We start from the raw sequence: 19,843 nt of genomic DNA on the forward strand, positions 1-19,843 counted from the left end.
AACTTAAAACCCTGAGATCAAGAGCCACAGGCTCCTGACTGAGTTAGCCAGGTGCCCCCAGGCCACAGTTCTTGTCAATAACAGCTTCCTTGCCTTGTTTGAAGGTATATTAAGGGAGCATCTGGGGGGCTCAGTCAGTTAAACATCGGACTCTTGATTTCCGCTCAGGTCATGATCTCAGAGTTTGTGAGTTCAAGCCCCACACCAGACTCTGTGCTGTTAGCCCAGAGCCCACTTAGGCATCTCTCTTCTCCTCTCTCTGTGCCCTTCCCCGACTCATTCTTTTTTTTCTCTCTCTCTCTCAAAAATAAATAAATGAACATTTAAAAAAAAGAAAGTGGGTCACCTGGGTAGCTCAGTGGGTTAAGCATCCAACTTCAGCTCAGGTCGTGATTTCATGGTTCATGGATTCAAGCCCTGCATCAGGCTCTGGGCTGACAACTCAGAGCCTGGAGCCTGTTCTGGAGTCTGTGTCTCCCTCTCTCTCTGCCCCTCCCCCCCTCACACTCTCTCCCTTTTTCTCAAAAATAAACATTAAATAAACATAACATTATTATTATTATTATTATTATTATTATTATTATTATATCAAGGAGTCATAGATTGATTTCTGGGTTTGGAGTTTGAGCTTTGGAGTCAGGAACCGGCATTTAATCCTGACTGTTTATGAGACACGTGAACTTGGTTAGATGCCACGAGCATCGGCACAGTCACCCGGGAGGTGTAGTTACCACACCGGTGGTCCTGGTTTTATTTGTGGATGAACTGCTTCTTGATTTCATCAGAGTTGAAATCAAGAAAAATATTTGACATACCAACAGTGCCTACATTTCTCTGCTCTAATGATTTGAAATCGAAAACAAAAATGATTTTTTTCTCTTGACTTGAGAACGTCAAGCAGGAGAAAGGCCGGTGGTCTGCGTGTCACAGGCAGCAGGCCTGCTTGTGTCCTTTGTATAACTGTGGTCCTCTCTGAGGCTGGTTCTCTAGGAAGTCCAGGCACTAAACCAGGGCCACCTCTGGTCCCGTGGGCCCTGTGGTCTGATGTTGTGGGCACACCGGCCATTTGGAGGAAGCGAGCGTGTGCTTCCCAGAAAGCATGGAGGAGTGGGGCCCTGGTGGGCGCAGGGCCACCCGCGTTTGGTCTGTAAATGAGAGTTGTTTGGAAAGTGTTCTGGGAAGCAGTTCCTTTAAGTTGGTTCCAGTTATACTCACAGATACTTTGACATTTTTGTTTTCTGATGAAAACCTTTTAATGTGTATGCTGTTTTTGATCTAGGAGCAAATTTGCAGAAGGTGCCAGGAATTATTTGGAATCTGAAGAATTAACTGTGAGCCAGCTCCTGCTTTGTCTAAGGGAAGGAAACCAGAAGGTGGAGAGACTTGAAATTGCACTCAAGGAAGCCAAAGAAAGGTATGAAATAGGTAATTTGAACTATTCATGCCCTGGCACAGCTTTATAGAGATGTGATTAAGATACCAGATAATCCATCCACTTAAGGAATACATTTCAGTGTCGTCTAGAATATTCAGTCATGTAACCATTACCACATTATAATTTTAGAACATTTTTTTCCACCAAATAGGAAACTACTTCCCACTGACACTGATTCCTCATTCCCCTTCCCCAGTAATCGGTTTTCTGTCTCCACAGATTCGCTTTTTCTGGACATTTCGTATAAATGGAATCATATAATATGTGCACCTTAGTGATTGACTTATTTTACGTAGCATGTTTTCCAGGTTCATCCATGTTGTGGCGTGTGTCAGTTCTTCAGTTCCTTTTTGTTGCCAAGAAAGAGTCAGTCCACCATGGGGCTGGACAACATTTTGTTTATTTATCAGCTGGTGAACGTTTTGCTTCCCAGTTTATGCCTGTTGTGAATAATATTTGCTTTAAACATTCATGCACAATTTTTTTGTGTGGAGGTATATATACATATATTTTTTTAATTCTCTAGGGTTATGTACCCAGGAGTGGGATTGCTGGGTCATTGGTAACTCTGTGGTTAATAGTTTGAGGAAATACCAAACTGTTATCCACATTGGCTGCTCCATTTTATGTTTCCACCAGCAATATATGAGGGTTCTACTTTTCTTCCACATCCTCACTGTGATTTTGATTTCATTTTCTTAACGACTAATATCTTTTCATGTTGCTCATTTGTATACCTTCCTTGAAGAAACATCCCTTGAAATCCTTTGCCCATTTAAAAAAAATTGGATTGCCTTTTTATTACTGAGTTATGAGAGTTCATTATATATTCAAGATGCAAATCCCTTATGAGGTATATGACTTGCAAATATATTCTCCCATTCTGTAGATTATCTTTTCAGTTCCTGGGTGCTATCATTGGCAGCACAAATTTTTTTTTTTTATTTTTATGTAGTCAGTTTATCTATTTTTCTTATGTCATTTATGCTTTTGGTGTTGTATCTAAGGAGCATTGACTAATCCAGGGTCATGAGGATTCACTCCTATGTTTTCTCCTAAAAGGTTTATAGTTTTAGCTCCTACATTTAGGTCTCTGATCCATTTTCAGTTCATTTGTGTATATGGTGTGAGGTAGGGGACCAACTTCATTCTTTCATGTGTAGATTTCCATTCATCCTAACACCATTTGTTGACCATTCTTTCCCTCACTGAACTGTCTTGCCCCCCTTTGGAATAAATCAGTTGGCCATACCTGTAAAGATTAATTTCTAGACCCTCAATTTCATTCCTTTGATTTATATGCCTATTCTTTGCTAATACTACACTGTCTTGATTACTATAGTTTTGTAGTAAATTTTGGAATCAGGAGTAATAAGGACAATTATTTTGGCTACTGTGGATTTCATGTTTTTCTGTATAAATCTTAGGATAAGTTTTTCAGTTTCTGTCGGGGGTGGGGTGGGGGGCGGTGGTGTGGAAAGCCAGCTGGGATTTTGTTAAGGATTGCATTGACCCTGGAGTTCAGTTTGGAGAGTTATGCCCTCTTAACATTGTTAAATGTTCTGATCCATGAAAGATAATCCATGGATTTATTTAGGTCAGCTGTGATGTATTTCAGTGATGTTTTGTTGTTTTCAACATATAGGTCATACACTGCTTTTCAAAATTTGTTCCTATGTATTCTGGTCTTTTTAGAACTGTATACATGAAATTGTTTTCTTAATTTCATTTTTGGAGTATTCTTTGGTAGTATGCAGAAATATCACTGGCTTTTTTTTTTTCTTTGTATATTATATATTGATCTTGTAGCTTGCAGCCTTGTTAGAACTCACGTATTCGCACTATTAGTTTTTTAGTGGATTCCTTAGGATTTTCTTTATACAAGATCACATCATCTACAAAGAGATAGTGTTACTTCTTCCTTACCAACATGAAATACTTTGTATTTCTTTTTCTTCCATTATTCCACTGGCTAGAATCTCTAGCACAATGTGAAATATAAGTTGAAAAAGCAGACATGCTTGTCTGTTCCTAACCTTAGAGGGAAGGCCTTCAGCCTTTTACCATCAAGTACAATGTTAGCTGTAAGGTTTCATAGATGCTGTGTCAAGTTGAGAAACTGCATTCTAGTTATAGATTGTTACAATTTTTATCATGAAGGGTTTTGGATTTTGTGAAATGCTTTCCATGTCTATGGGGATGATTATATGGGTTTTTAAAGCTTCTGTTAATATGATGTATTATCCTGATTGATTTTCACATGTTAAACCTTTCATTCCTGGGTAAATCCCATTGGTCATGATGTATAATCCTTTCTATATGTTGCTAGTTTGGATTGCTAAAATTTTATTTAGGAGTTTTGCATCTTTATTCCTAAGGGGTATTAGTCTTTAATTTTCTTTTCTTGTGATGCCTGTGTCTGTTTTTGGTATAAGGGAGATACCAGCCTCATAGAATGTGGTAGACGTGCAAACACACATAAATACTTAGGGGTAAAATTCATCTACGGTACAGAGTTGTGAAGTCAATAAATTTCTATGTGCAAATGTACTTTTTAGAAGTGCAAAATGCTAAACCACATAAGACATGGAAGAGGTTACACAGTAGTTTTAGGACTCCAGTGATTGCAACATTTAATCATAAATATACTACAATATAATTAATTCTCTCAGAAGTTATAGATGCCTTATTGATCTTAAAATTCTAGCACTATAAGAAGCACTTCCTGGGGTCCCTGGGTGGCTCAGTCAGTTAAGCATTCGACTGTTGATCTCAGCTCAGGTCATGATCTCACGGTTTATGAGTTCAAGCCCCACGTCAGGCACTGCTAACCGCTCACTCCCCTGCTCACTCTATCTCTCTCTCTCAAAATAAACTTAAAAAAAAAAAAAGTACTTTCTAACTGAAGCAGTTAAAATTTTTAACTATAGAAAGATCTTAAAATGTGAAACCTATGTTATTTATTCAGATGAGGTTAATCTGGAAAACACATTGGCCTTTGTCCGGTGACTTATCTGATAGCTTTTCAAAGGTGCTAAGGGCATGCTGGCTCTAAATCCTAGGTTTTTACACCATATGCTACTGCTGTCCCTTAGAAAATTTCAAAGGTTGACTTCTAGGAGACTAGCACCATGTATTCTCATGGAGCAAAATATTTGTCCTATCTTTTAGACAAATCCCAAAAGCATAGGTAACAGTGCACAGATAAATGAACAAAGGAATGGATGGATGAATGCCCTCCTTTTACACCTTAGTTATCACAGCTGGTTTTTGAAGGGAAGGAGTTACGTGTTGAAGAAGGCCCTCAGTAGCCTGAGTAATCCGTGTGTTTGTATTTTATAGTCAGGTTTACCCCTCCCATGTTCCATACATCATTCTCAGAAGTCAGGTGTAGCCAGTAATTCATCCTTATTTAGCATGATCAGCTTTCATGGTGGAAGTGGAAACTTAGGAATTTGCTAATTATACATCCTGATCGTTCATATGAGATATATATAATTCCTGCTTCCAAAATGATTACAGCCCTCTGTCTGCAGCCACAGCCCTTCAGCCTGCCCTAGGAAGTCCGGCCTGCCCTTGAGATGGCTGTTTTTAGTCTCTCCCCTTGAACACCTGTGAAGGGTCCCATTCCCAGTCGCATTGAATTTCTACTTTGTGCGCCAGCCTTCTTTCTGTATTTAACAACCAGGAAGTCAGTGATAGTTACCAAGACTAATGTTCTCTAGGTGAGTGTCAGGATGATTTTCTCCTAGCTAAGGCAGGACTGAAACTGAGAAACCTGGTTAGCCTGCTTTGGTTTCATGCTCTATAGGAAATGATGAAAACACATTCCAAGACCGAACATGTGTTTTTCTCAAACAAGTGAGTCTTCAACTCTCTTCATTAATCATGAGAAATAAGGGTATAAACAGTCTAAAATTTATTCTGAAAATTTTTAGGAGATTTGTGGGGAGAGAAGTCAATAGGTTTGTCTTTTTTTTTCCCCATTGTTTTCCAGGATTAGTATTTCATGCAATTTTTTGTTTTCTAAACAAACTTAAACTGACAGCAAGTAAGTGGGGGAAGTGTGTAGAAAGTGTAGCCCAAGAGAATCGAGAGGTAGCACAGAAATTCAGTCCAAGATGAAAATTTTCCTTGGAGAAGAATTTTCCCATGGAGCCCTGTGTCGGATGTGAATAGTGTAATGAAGGGTCATCCGTCAACCCTGCACCAGCTGGCCCTTAACCCATTTATTTGGCTTGGCCTGAAAGAGTGCCCGTGCAGCCCCTTAGGTTTGCAAATGGTTTGGAACCATTTGCATTGGTTCCAGCCATTTTGATGTTTCCCTCCATGTACCGGGCTCAAATTGCTGCTGAATTTTCCCCCTGTTGTGAACACAATCTATTGACCTCCGACTCTGAAAGATGGAGATTTAACTGTCTTTCACCCCCCTCGTTGTCATCGCACACAGATGCTTCCGGACCTGGCTTGCCCGCTCCACCTCCAAAATCGGCTATGTTGAAATGTAGTGAGATAAGTACTCAGTGTTGATGTTATTAGACATGCACATGGAGCTCTGAGTTGAGCTCTGCTCTGTGCCTTGAACATTCTTCCTTTTTTTATACAACTTATTTTTCTTTTGCCTCTATGCATAATTACATTTTTAAAACTTGCTTAGTTTCCCCATGCTCTTCCCCAACAAGGAAACCTCTCAGATGTGTTAGTAGTCTAACAGTATTCTCGCTGCAATCTGGCCTGCTTGCTTCCCAGGTCCTGCTACATTGAACTCATCTTGGCACCTCCCTTTACTTTTGCCCTGGGGAACTCCTTCATCTCTCCTGTGTTCCATCACCTGTTTCCTGAATCTAATGCCTTTCCTATGCTTTTTTTTTTTAATTTCTTTTCAAATCAAGCCCACCATATCTCCACTGACTCACTGAAAAAAGAATTTATGGGCAGTATATTTTCTGACACCTTCATATCTGAAAATCTCTCCTCCTGCCTTTATACTTCATGGATAGTTTGGCTAGATATAGAATTCTGTAATCGGATATAATTTTCCCTCCACTTTTCGAAAACGTGGCTTCCTTGTGCCCTCCGTTTTGGTGTTACTGCTGAGAAACCCAGTGCCATTGTGATTCTTCATGTTTGTGGTGAGACTTCTCACATGCTTTGGTGGTGAACCTGTTTTTCATCTGTCTGTTCTGGACACTCTTGGGCTCTTTCATTCTGCAGACTCATGTCCTTCAGTTCTTTAAAAATGATCTTGAATTCATTTAGTAATTATCTCTAACCCTCAGTTTTCTTTGTTCTCTCTTTCTAGCATCACTTTTCTTTTTGAATTGGATCTCCTGTGGTTTAACTCCTTGTTCCCTTTTTCTAGCTCTCCTTTTTTCTTCTTTCTCCTTTCTGATACATTTGATCAACTTTCATCTTCCTTTTTTGCAGGAGAGAATCTTTTTTATTGTGTTCCATTTTTTTGGTGGTTGTAGTGTTTATGTGTCTAAGGATCCTTCATCAGTGCTGTTTTTTGCTTTTTTTTTTCCCCACTGGCATATTCTGTTTTCAGTAAATTACTGTTTTCAGTTTCATATTAAGATTTCCCTTAAATGTCCAGCAGTCTTGCCTGTTTGCTCAGATTCAGCAGGATAATAGGGTATTAGAAGCTGATTGCAGCTCTGGGTCCACATCTCAGGAGATCTGGCTGGGAGGTTTTCTCGGGGAAGCCCTGTGTCAGAAACTTTAAATCTTTTCCCTTATGCTGGAGTATCCTTATGTACTTCAACGGAGACTCTTCCAGCATCCTGCCTGGAAGGTACTTTTCTAGATGTCAAAGTCCTTGAGTAGGAAGAGGTGGCTGAGGGTCTTAGTGTTCTGTGTGTAAGTTCCCCTTACAGAAGAACCTACTTCTCATCTCTTACTGTCTGACTCCAGAAACCCTTTATTTTGTGATCTTGTAGTCCCTCTTAAACAGGCCCCATCTTTGTCCCCAGATCCCGAGGTACCTGGTGCCGATGACTCCTGAGCCTTTTGGTTCCCACAGTGTCGATGACCTTACACTGGCTCTCCCTACTGTTGGCTTCAGACCCAGCTCTATTGGCTCAGTTCCCACTCGTAGCCATGCCCCCCAAATCTTCTTGCTGTTACTTCCTTTCCCTTTCCATTTGTTCTTGTACACACGTGGCTTTTTAAAAGTCATTTTGGTGGGGTTCAGGGTGGGACAAGAATCACATGCATGTATTCAGTATACCATCTTTGACCAGAAATCTCTTCTTGTTTTATTTGCGCTGGGCTGGCTTTCATGTGGTTATGATTCAGTGGAGGAAGGTTGGTCCATTTGTGTGTTTTTAGGGACTTGCGACCTTTGATGGGTCCTAAAAAGGCATCCTCTCTCTGCTGAATCCTTATAAAGGGACACACACTCTTGTAACACACGTGCATGACCTACGTACACACAAAAACACAGATTTTAAAAATATTTCTGCATATTACTGTTACGTGAAAAGTGGCAGTGTTTTTCAGTGTTTGGGATGATTTATGCCTTTTACCCTGCCTAAACCCGTCCCTTCAATCAATTCTAGCCAATTTGAGGATGAGAGCAAAACCCAAAAAAGTTAACGTAGCAAGTGCAGAGAGATTTTGAAGCCCCAGATCTCTTATCGATTTCAAACGGCGTTCTTTTAGTGCTTCCGCAACTGTTTCTCTTCTTGAAGCCACAGAGAAAGTAACTTTTCCATATTCTGCACTTTTTCAGAGTTTCATATTTTGAAAAGAAAGCCAGTGATCATGCGGAAGTCGAGACCCAGACAGAGACGAGCAAAGAAAAAGAGAAAGAAGAGGAGAAAGGCCCAGAAACCGTGGGTACTCAGGTTCTCAGACTCTGTCACCTCCCCCCGAGGGCCCAAAAAGTGGTATCTGAAGTCGAGTCTTGTGTCGGGTTCTTCGCATTAGAAATAGAAATAATTTTAATGTTGGATATATTCTATTTCTCTCCTATTCCATGTCCCGATTTGAAAATCATCCATAGTAAATTGTAGGGAGATGTGTTCCCATCCCAGTGATTCTAGGGAATCACGCCTCTGTCTCTTCTTGGCTGATTTCTCTCCTAACTTACTGAGTGAACAGGCCTGCTAATGGAGAAAGGAATGCTGTCCACTTTATAATAAGATCATTTGAGAATATGACCCAGAAACTCGAGATCTCATTAAAAGCTTTTGGTTCTACCCTCCTACTGGTTTGAATGACATAGTTTGAATGAAAAGCTTGTACCGCCAGTGTCCCGTGGCAGCTCAGAGATGTGCCCTTGGAGCCTGCCACATGGTCTTCAGCTTAGGGAAGGCTGGCGAAGCCAGGAAGTTGTGAGGGCTGCAGTTGCCCACGTGACAAGCGTGGACGTAAGATGCTCACCTCAGTGGATTCATTTATTCAGCAAATGTATGCGGAGTGCCTACCGTATGCCATGGCCGGGGCTGAGTCTCCTACTTCAAGAGACTGACGACCACTTAAAACACAGAGACGAAGAGGCAGCCTGGGCGTAATCGTACTTGGTTGACCAAAACCATTTGTTAGTAATAGAGAAGTACCGAGACTTCCAAGGCAACATAAAACTCATTGCCAGCAATTCTGCCAGAACTGCCGGGAAAAAGGTGGTTCAGTGAAAAAAGTGGAGTAAACTGGAGACATAAATCAGCCAGGGAATATGGATGGGCATGGGTTGCTGTCTGGATAAATTAGATTGTGCTCTGACACCACTATGTTCTGTGATCCCCTGGACCGTGATCAGTATTAACTTAGTTATGATAAAGGACGAGCAGAAATTAGCAAAACCTAAAATGCCTGCAGCCTCTCTCTATTTAAAAGTCAAAACCTTAACATCTGGGAACGTTTGTGTGAATTTTGGCCCCTACAAGTCTTAAGAAGGGAGGTTCTTGGGTTGCCAAGTATCAAAGAGGAGACGTTTTTCTTCCATTTAAATAAACTCCACCCATTTCTATAAGAAAAAAAACTATGATAAAGTCATTATCACAACTGCATCCGAATTGATCATTTATGTAAGAAAAAGAGCATTTTGTGTATACATATATGTTATATTTATTTATATTTATCTATTTATATTTATTAGTGATTATACATATAAATTACACATTGTGAAATATAAACTGTTATATATAACTAGTAAATACAGACATATCAGGTGACAGAGTTGTATCTAAAACGTTTCTTTTCATGTACAGTATTTGGGGTGTTCATTGTCCAAAGTTTAATCAATTCACCCATCAGTCTTAGTTGGACACTAATGGTTCACACTGTTTTCTCACAAAGAGGTTCATCTGATCTCTGATGTGAATTGCATGTGCGTGCTTGGGATTTTCTGTGTGACAGGTTGGAAGCGAAGTGGAGACGTTGAACCTTCAGGTGACCACCCTATTTAAGGAGCTTCAAGAGGCTCATACAAAACTCAGCGAAGCTGAGCTAATGAAGAAGAGACTTCAAGAGAAGTAAGAGTGAGGGATGAATTTTTTCTTCTTCTTCGGAAAGTGTACATTTTGACAAAATACCATGTAAAAACATGGTTACGCTACTGTGTTACCGAAAGAAAAATAGAAACCTAATTAAAATCTGAATTTGGAAAACACGAATGTTGAGGTGAATGCACAGGTTCACGTGAAATACGTGTACGAAAATGCGGGGGGTGGGGGGCCGGGGAAATCTGGTTCAGCTGTTTGCGGGTGTCAGTGAAATGCACTAGCCTCTGTGAGGACCTGTAAAAAAGCAGTAAGCCAGATGTCCTGTGACCTTCCTGAGTCAACAGCGTTGATACAAGGACGCATAAACGAAAGCTGCAAAGAGCAAAAAGAACTGGAATGAGATTTATTGAGGAAAAGAAAATCATTTTCAATCAGTTATGAAGGCTACTGTTTACACTGAGAACTTTGCATGTGCTTGTTTTTCTTGATGTAACGAGTTACCCAGAATTTAGAAGAGCGAAGTTTATGTGGTTCTTTGGGATTGGCTGGCAAGCATATTCCCGGCACGGTGTAGGAGCGTATGTTGCCTGGGAGTTAAATTTACCAAGGCTAAACAGTATTCTGGTAATCTGGCACAGCATGGTAGCGAAAGCTAGGGACTTTGGACAAACTGACCTCGTTGAAATGTGGATCTACAATTCATTTGTGGTATTAGCTTGGGCAAGTTGGTTATTTAACCTCTCTGAGCCCTAGTTTTATCATTTGTAAAATGTGTGTCATTATCCCTACTTCGTAACGTGTTGAGATGTTTGACACGCTTGGCGTTAATGCCTTGCATGTGGCCACCGTAGTTTCATATTTACTATTATTATACTGAAATTCTCTTTCTGATCTTTAAGAGGGCTTAGGATATTTTCTTTTCCCTTATTAAATCTTTGTCATGGGGCCCCTGGGTGGCTCAGTCAATTAAGCATCCAAATTCAGCTCAGGTCATGACCTCACGGTTCATGAGTTCAAGCCCCATGTCAGGCTCTGTGCTCACAGCTCAGAGCCTGGAGCCTGCTTCTGATTCTGTGTCTGCCCCTCCCCCACTCATGCTCTGTCTCTCTCTGTCTCAAAAATAAACACTAAAAAAAAAAACAAACTTTGTCAGAAGTCATATTCTTTGTGCTTAACAGAACTCATAACTTTTTAAAATATTGACAATATCCATGGATCAGTATGTGAAAAGGACCTTTAGCCAATTACTATTTTGGTCTGTGTCTGAAGAACAAAAATATGTTTTTACATGACTACATAAGGCAGTTTTTACATGACTGCGTAAGGCTTGTGTGGTCTTAGATCTGTACTTTTTTACATTAGGCATACGGATTCTGAAATATGTAAATTTATTTTCCAAGAAAAGATCTGTATTTTTTTAATGTTTAGTCATGAGGGTTTAGAAATACTGCCTGTTTCTAGTAAAGAAGCAAGGAGGATAAAATATTTTAGTTTGCATTGCTAAATACTCCTTGAAAAATGCAATCCTAAATTTCTTTGTATTTGCTACATAGTCTTGGGATTTAAGAGCCACTGAGAAATGAAGGAGCGTCGTTCATCCTCATGAAATATCGATCTTTCTTAGGTGTCAGGCCCTTGAAAGGAAGAATTCTGCAACCCCATCAGAGCTGAATGAAAAGCAGGAGCTTGTTTATAACAACAAAAAGTTGGAACTACAAGTGGAAAGCATGCGATCAGAAATCAAAATGGAGCAAGCTAAAACTGAAGATGAAAAGTGAGTAGCCACGACCAAATGACTACTTGCTGGAAGAAAATAGGAGAGCACTTTTATCAGATTGGAAATAGGATTTGAGAATACATTAAAAGATTTTCTCTTTTATGTATCTGAAGGAGCACAGGAGATTTTTCTGAGGAGATAACATTTGTTTTATTATAACAGAATTATTAACGTGACTTGTAATCAATCTTGATTTTTTTTTTTTGTAAAGATTGTTTTCTTTGAGAGTAAGAAAATGCTAGCAGGTGGTGGGATGGCAAAGGTAGGAGAGAAGAATTTGCTAGTTGAGTGTTCAGAAGGGGGTTGGAAAGCAAGACTAAGTTCTTATGATATCTCCCCCAAGATTCCATTTCTTACTGTCTTTTTCAATAGGTCCAAGGTAGCCACTCTCCAGGTGACACATAACAAGCTTCTTCAAGAATACAATAATTCATTGAAAACGATCGAGGAGCTAAAAAGGAAAGAGGTACTCATAGAAGAAAATTACTTCCGTAGCCTCATAATAAAAAGAAACCGTTAAACATTTTTATACGTAAAGTAGTTGTCAATCCTTAACTAAGTCTGGTTTCAAAGGGTGCCCTTCATTTTATCATTGATTTCTCGTGTCCGAGTGCGTGTGAGTTCCGGTGTTCTACCTATGTGTAACGTGCTTCGCGTGCAGGGATGGTGCTGAGTCCTACAGTCGGGGAGTAAGTTTTTAGGATTTCTAACAGCAGGTGGGTCTGTAGGACAGCTACCAGCATGGGCTCCCACGTGAGCAGGGCGCGGTGAGACCACTGGCTGCCCCTGGAGGGGTCGTGTCCGTTGAGATATCATGGGGCTAGCTTGCTACTGTCAGTGACCTTGGACCCTGGACTCACCAGACCGTGACTTCCATTAGTATAATACTACCATGATATGGCAGTTTAAACATGGGTAGATATGTGAGGTGATGGATGTTAATTAACCTGGTTGGGGGAACCCTGTCATGCTGTATACACCTGTCAAATTGCCACATCCTTCACCTTAAATATCTTACAGTTTTATTTGTCAGTTTTACTTGAAGAAAGCTGGGATAAATAAGTAAAGATCATGGAAGCTCTGAATTTGAGTTTATATGCTTATAAATGTACTCTTTGTTTTTCGTTTTTCTTAAGAGAATATTGTTCCTAAGACTTAGTAAATTTTTTTTGATTATTTATTTTTTAATGTTTGTTAATTTATTTTTTGAGAGAGAGATAGTGAGCGGTGGGGGGCCAGAGAAAGAAGGAGACAGAATCCCAAGCAGGCTTCATGCTGTCAGTGCAGAGCCCAGTGTAGGGCTCAAACTCACGAACCGTGAGATCATGACCTGAGCCGAAATCGAGAGCGAACACTTAGCTGACTGAGCCACCCAGGTACCCCTATGTATTTATTTTTAATTGCAACTAAAGTATAGTTGCAATATTATGTCAGATCAGTTTTCATAGTGATTTGATATTTATACACATTTTGAAATGCTCATAATTGTAGTTACCATCTGTCACCATACAAAGTCGTTATGATAGTATTGACCGTAAGTTGACCCTTGAACAAAAGGGGTTTGCATAGGTCCACTTAATGTGCAGCTTTTTTATTTCTTTTTTAAATTTTTAAAAAAAATGTTTATTTTTGAGAGAGCGCAAGCAGGGGAGGGACAAAGAAAGAGGGACAGAGGATCTAAAGCGGGCTCTGTGCTGACAGCAGCAAGCCCGATGTGGGGCTCAGACTCACAAATCACGAGATCATGACCTGAGCTGAAGTTGGACACTCAACCAACTGAGCCACCCAGGTGCCCCCTAATATGCAGATTTTTTGAAGTATAGTACTATAAATGTATTTTTTTCTTTATGACTTTCCTAATAACATTTTCTTTTCTCTAGCTCACTTTATTGTCAGAATATAGCATATAACTCATATAACACACAAAGTATGTGTTAACCAACTAAATTATCAGTAAGGCTTCCAGTCAACCATAGACTATTACTAGTTAAATTTCTGGGGAGTCAAAAGTTATGTGTAAATTTGTGACTATGCAGGAGTAAGTACCTCTAACCCCCGTGTTGTTCTAACCCCAACTGTATCCCCTTCCCTGTACTGTGCTTTCCCTTGGCTTATATTTTATAACTAGAAGTTTGTACCTCTTGACCCCCTTCACCTATCTCGCCCATCCCCCTATCTCTCTCTCCTCTGGCAACCACCAGTTTGTTCTCTGTATTTATGAGTTTGTTTCTGTTTTGTTTGTGCATTTGTTTTGTTTTTTAGATGCCACATGTAAGTGAAATCATATGGTATTTGTTTCTCTGACTTACTTCACTTAGCAGAATACCCTCTTGGTCCATCCATATTGTCACAAATGGCAACATTTCAGTCTTTTTATGGCTGACTAATACTTCATTGTGCATATACATATATACACATCACTTCTTTGATGGACCCTTGGGTTGCTTCCGTATCTTGGCTACTGTAAATAATGCTGTAGTAAACATAGGAGTGGATATATCTTTTTGAATTAGTATTTTCATTTTCTTTGGATATATACACAGAAGTGGAATTGCTGAATCATACGGTAGTTCTATTTTTAATTTTTTGAGGAAACTCCCTACGGTTTTCCAAAGTGGCTGCACCAGTTTACGTTTCCGCCAACAGTGCACAAGGGTTCCCCTTTCTCCACATCCTCACCAACATTTGTTCTCTCTTGTCTTTTTTGATACTGGCCATTCTGACAGGTGTGATGGGATAAATTTTTAACTTAAACACGTTTCTTTTCCACTGACTTCACCAAGTAAGAGTAACATTAGTGGGAAAAATAACAGTAGCAGTGAGTCACAACGTCATTGAGATCAAGGTTTGTTATTATTTCCCTTATTTTAGTGGGGGTTTTTTCATTGTTTTAAATTACGAAATTATAATTTGTGGGGTGCCTTGGTGGCTCAGCTGGTTAAGCATCTGACTCTTGATTTCGGCTCAGGTCATGATCTCACGGTTCATGAGTTCAAGCTCCACATCAAGCTCTGTGCTGACAGTGTGGACCGTGCTTGGGATTCTGTCTCTCTCTCTCTGCCCCTCCCCTGCTCACACTGTGTGTATGTGTGTGTGTGTGTCTCTCTCAAAAAAAAAAAAAAAAAAGAAATTATCATTTGCAAGCTGTGAGTTAAATGAATACAACTTTCTGAGCACGTTACCGTTGCCAATGAACAGAACAGTTCAGAGCCTGTCATTTAAAAACAGACAAAACTTCCTTTAATATTTTACTACAGCAGGTTGGATTATGTCACAACCATTCTAGAATACACTTGTCTCTTGCAGTCAGAAAAAGTGGATAAGGTGGTACTACAAGAACTAAGTGAGAAACTGGCGCTGGCAGAGAAGGCCCTGGCTTCCAAGCAGCTTCAGATGGACGAGATGAAGCAGACCATCGCGAAGCAGGAGGAGGACCTGGAGACCATGACTGTCCTGAGGGCTCAGGTGAGCCGCGTCGCGACGGAGCTCAGTGGCGCCAACCCCGGTTGCGGTCTCAAATGGGAAGGCGATGGTGTTTCAGATATATTTTTGGATTTTATATTCTTTCCACCGACATATTTTGTTTAAATTTTATTGAAGCACATCACGTGTGGAAAGTGCACCAGACCGTCCAGTGAAACCATAAAATGTGAGGGGAAAAAAACCTGCTTTTATTAGAGCAATGGGCATTTCTCTATTAAGTAGCCCATTTTTACTTTGTAACTTTGTAACAGTGAAGAGATTGCTACTGTAGCATAATGTTTACGTTTCTAGGTAAGAAATTACCCTCCGATTTAGCGGCTAAAACAATGACAGGCATTCGTTACCTCACAGCATTTCTGTGGGTCGGGCCTCCAGGAACAGGTTAGCAGGGTGATTCCGGCTCAGGGCCCCTCGTGAGGCTGCACTCAGGATCGACTAGAAGACCCGTTTCCAAGCCCGCTCGCTCCCATGGCTGTGGGCGAGAGGCCTCAGTTCCTCACCCCCCGGGCCTCTCCACGGGCTGGCTTGTGCACCCCCGTGACACGGGAGCTGGCTTCCCCCACTGCAGGTAACCCCGGAGAGAATGAGGCGGAAGCCACAGTGTCTTTCATGACCTAGGCTCAGAAGCCACGCACCGTCCTTTCTGCGCTACCCTAGTGCTTACGTGGGTTGGCCCTGTTCATTGTGGGAGGGCACCACGTAAGGGTGTGAATACCAACAGTTGAGGGTCACTGGAGCCATCGTGGAGGCTGACTACTACCGTGGGAAGCGGCGTTTGGGCTTCATTCTTGGTTCAAGTGCTGGTATGACACTTACCAAGATTAAGAGCTATTAAACTTGTAAATGTAAAATGAGCATAGCAAGGCTACGTTCCCAGGATTTTTGATAAGGTGCAATAAGATAGGAATGTAGGCACCCAACAGAGGACTTTGTGCATGTTTGGCCTCAATAAATACCATCTATTTACTATTACTATTTAAAATTTAACTTAAGGAAAGACTTCATAAACATACCTGACAGAGTAAATAAACCATGTACTATATTAAGCTAACCCTGAATATTATTTTTTTCAAAAGATCAGAGAATTTTGGGGCAACTGGTGGCTCAGTCAGTTAAGCATCTGACTTCAGCTTAGGTCAAGATCTGGTGGTTCATGGGTTCGAGCCCCGTACAGGCTGTGGGCTGACAGCTCAGAGCCTAAAAGCCTGCTTTGGATTCTGTGTCTCCCTCTCTGTCTCTGCTCCTCCCCTACTCTCTCTCTCTCTCTCTCTCTCTCAAAAGTAAACATTTAAAAAATTTTAAAAAAAATCAGAGAATTTTACTAAATGAATGGTACGTGCAGTGTTTAAACCACCTACCTTGGTGTCATTGCCGAGTTCTAATTGTCTAAAGTGCACACACACGCAGCTTGTCTTCTGTCAGAAGGTGGTTGGAAGGTTACGGTCACCACCCTGGTTTCTAGCAGGAAGATGCACCTGTGACTTACAAGGTGCATCCCAGGAGGCAGCACCCATTCCGCGCCCTGTCCCCAGGTGACTGTGGAGCATCCAAATCCATCCAGGCAGTAACTTCTGTGTCTTTTACCTTCTTCCAGATGGAAGTTTACTGTTCTGACTTTCATGCTGAAAGAGCGGCAAGAGAGAAAATACACGAAGAAAAGGAGCAGCTGGCTTTGCAGCTGGCAATTCTGCTGAAAGAGAATAACGTTTTTGAAGATGGAGGCAGGTGAGGGGAGGGAGGGCTCAGGCCACACACCCGGAGCCCGGGGCGCAGGTGGAGGGCAGGCGGTGGTCAGAGGTGCTTCTTCAGTCGAGCTGCAGGAAGTACTCTGGGCTCACTTCACTTGGTTGCTTCCCCGACACTCAGCCTGACTTACAACAAGGCCTGGTGGCGTCTTGCGGGAACCTGAGGTGTTCTTTGCTTTCAGGCCTTGTGTGTTCCCAGGTTCTAGCCTGCCGCTGTCAGGGGTCAATATTCTGAACACTTTAAACAATTCCGTAATATGTTTGCAGGGCGCCTGGGTGGCCAGTCCGTTAAGCGTCCAGCTCTTGGATTTCTGCTCAGGTCATGATCTCACGGTTATGAGATCAAGCCCCATGTTGGGCTCGCACTAGGCATGGAGCCTACCCGGGATTCTCTCTGTGCGTCTACCCTGCCCTATTGCGCTCGCTCATGCTCTCTCTCTCTCTTTCTCTCTAAAAAGAAAAAATATCACTAGGTCTCGTTCTGCAGCTTGTTTTATGGAACACTGTGATTTTGGACTCTGGGTGTGTGTGTGTGTATGTGTGTGCAGATTTATTTCATTCTCTTGAATTGCCCTATAGTGTCTTCTTTTAGAAATACGCCCCTTTTTTCTAATCCATTTCCTTATCCAGAGACAGTTTGGTTATTTACTGATTTTTTTATCTTAATTGTTATTTTCTTTTACTACACTGTGCTACTACCAATAATATTTCAAACTCAAGTTAACCCTTAAGTTCTGGTTTTTATGAAACTTGCATTTTTTTTCAGCTCTCTCCCCCCCCATATTGCTCTTGAATGTCTGCTTAATGTTGTCATATTTCAGGGCTTTAAAACATCACTATAGTGTCGCTTTTCATCCCAGTAGGCAGTCCTTGATGGAGATGCAGAGCCGTCATGGGGCAAGAACAAGTGACCCTGACCAGCAGGCCTACCTCGCTCAGAGAGGTGAGTCCCGTGTGATTGTTGGTTTCCAGGGCTCCAGGGGATAACTATTCTATGAAGAGAATGCTTGAAGACAATTTCACTACATTCTACAAAATGAATTTCAGATCAGACTGTGAAAAATGTAGCACCCCGCAGTCTTATTTTCACAGTACCCTAATTCTCCATCCATTACAGACTGACTCCAGACACCAGACTCTCTTCGTGCTGGCAGTTGAGGCCTGGCATAGCCTAACTTTTAACCTTCTCCCCCTCGAATTCCCTCAGCTGTTAGCCAACAGAATCGCTCCCTGTTCCTTGAACTCGTCATAGGCTTGCATACCCGCATATACTTCCTTATGTGGCATCCTTCCCTCACACACGTCCCTGTCCCCCTCCTGTCTCTTTCCACTGAACCCCTACCCCATCTGTAAAACCCATTTCAAATACTGTCCCTGTGATTCTAGCAAAATGTAACCTCTCCCTCCTGAATTTCCAAAGTACTCTGTTCCTCTTATAGGACTCATCTGCTATGTTATATTATAATTATCGATGTGTTCTAAATATGCATCTAGGCGTTGTATTAAATACGCTGTCCCAGAACTTGAATCTTCACCCATTACTTGGTGTTATGCACATAATAATGTTAGCATTTACTGAGTTTACTGTGCATAGACACTGTCCTGATCACTTCATACACGTTATTTCTTGTGATCCTCACAAAATTTCATGAGTTATATATTTTCACAGTTCTCCAGAAGACAAGGTTAAACAACCCAGGATCACAAGGTTAGTTAGGGGCTGAACTGGACACGGAAAACCCAAGATTATCTGACTCTTAACCACTACACGCTACCGCATGTAATAGGTTGTCATCTAATTATGTGCCACATCCAGATTTTAGTTGCCTGAGTGAAATCAGTCTTGACACTTACTAACAGTGCTGTGTTTATTACATGGTTTTAATACACTGTAGTAATGTTTTGTAATGTATAATAAATCCCTGTGTTGTAGTACATCACTGAAAGGGAAGTATTATCCCGGAGTCTAGATAAGAAAAAAAAAGAATTCAAAGGATTGAAGACTGACAGAGCTGCCACTAAAAAGAATCTGGGTTTAGGATGCCATCCCAAATTTCACATAAAACTGGCTTTTTAACATTTTTTTAATGGTGGACCAGTCTGAGTCCCTTCCATATACCAACCGATTACTGAAACATCACAGTGTCAGCAGCAGCAAGGAAGCAAGCAGGATGTATCGTCACCTGTTCAATCTTGGGGAAATTTCTCTGAGTATCCCTTTCACCTTCCTTCTTCCCCTGTCCCCCCACCAAAGTTCTTTCATAGGAAAAAAATAAGTTAAAGTAATGTTAGGGGCACCTGGGTGGCTCTGTCAGTTAAGCCTCCGACTTCGGCTCAGGTCACGATCTCGTGGTTTGTGAATTTGAGCCCCGCGTCGGGCTCTGTGCTGACAGCTCCCAGCCTGGAGCCTGCTTCGGATTCTGTCTCCCCGTCTCTCGGCCCCTCCCCTGCTCATGCTCTGTCTCTCTCTGTCTCTCAATAATAAATTAATGTTAAAAAAAAATTTTTTTTAAGTAATGTTAGAGGTAGTAACTCAGGTTAAAAATCAACCACATTCATGGGGCATACGTAGAGGTAGCACATAGACCGACATGAACACTAGCCTCAGGCATGTTGAGCGTTGTAGGGTAAAGCTGTGTTCTTCTGTCAAACCTGCGTCTACACTTGAGCACCACCAGACATTTTCTCTAACCTGATTTAAATATCCCAGGAACACCCATCTACCTCTGATATCAAAAGTGCGACATTGTCTTGGGTCCAAAAGGACAGTCTCTTGCGTCTGGATTTCTTAGAGGAAGGTTTTCCTTGGTCATAATTAAATAAGGCAAATGCCTGTTTATGTTAAAAAAATAACAAAAACAGACATTCTTTGACTTACAGTCCAAAACTCATCGCAAAGTACATGTTTATTCATGATTTTTCTACTAAGCTTCTTGTCTTCTACAAAGTAATATTC

At 41.2% G+C, this 19,843-nt stretch overlaps 1 protein-coding gene across 6 annotated transcripts in view; it reads left to right on the forward strand.

The window, feature by feature from the left end:
* Positions 1-19,843, forward strand: part of OPTN (optineurin) — a 38,564-nt gene that overhangs the window by 16,722 nt on the left and 1,999 nt on the right. For 3 of the 6 annotated variants that reach the window (XM_049624599.1, XM_049624601.1, XM_049624600.1), the window contains exons 6-14: positions 1,280-1,414; positions 8,169-8,271; positions 9,797-9,912; positions 11,507-11,656; positions 12,032-12,125; positions 14,966-15,124; positions 16,737-16,867; positions 17,748-17,830; positions 18,557-18,595. In XM_049624599.1, the coding sequence (XP_049480556.1) occupies positions 1,280-1,414; positions 8,169-8,271; positions 9,797-9,912; positions 11,507-11,656; positions 12,032-12,125; positions 14,966-15,124; positions 16,737-16,867; positions 17,748-17,830; positions 18,557-18,595 (1,010 nt within the window). The remainder of the gene's footprint in view (positions 1-1,279; positions 1,415-8,168; positions 8,272-9,796; positions 9,913-11,506; positions 11,657-12,031; positions 12,126-14,965; positions 15,125-16,736; positions 16,868-17,747; positions 17,831-18,556; positions 18,596-19,843) is intronic. The other 3 variants (XM_049624602.1, XM_049624603.1, XM_049624605.1) reach the window with 3 other exon arrangements.

The sequence above is a fragment of the Panthera uncia genome, chromosome B4, assembly GCF_023721935.1.
Source record: "Panthera uncia isolate 11264 chromosome B4, Puncia_PCG_1.0, whole genome shotgun sequence".
NCBI lineage: Eukaryota > Metazoa > Chordata > Mammalia > Carnivora > Felidae > Panthera > Panthera uncia.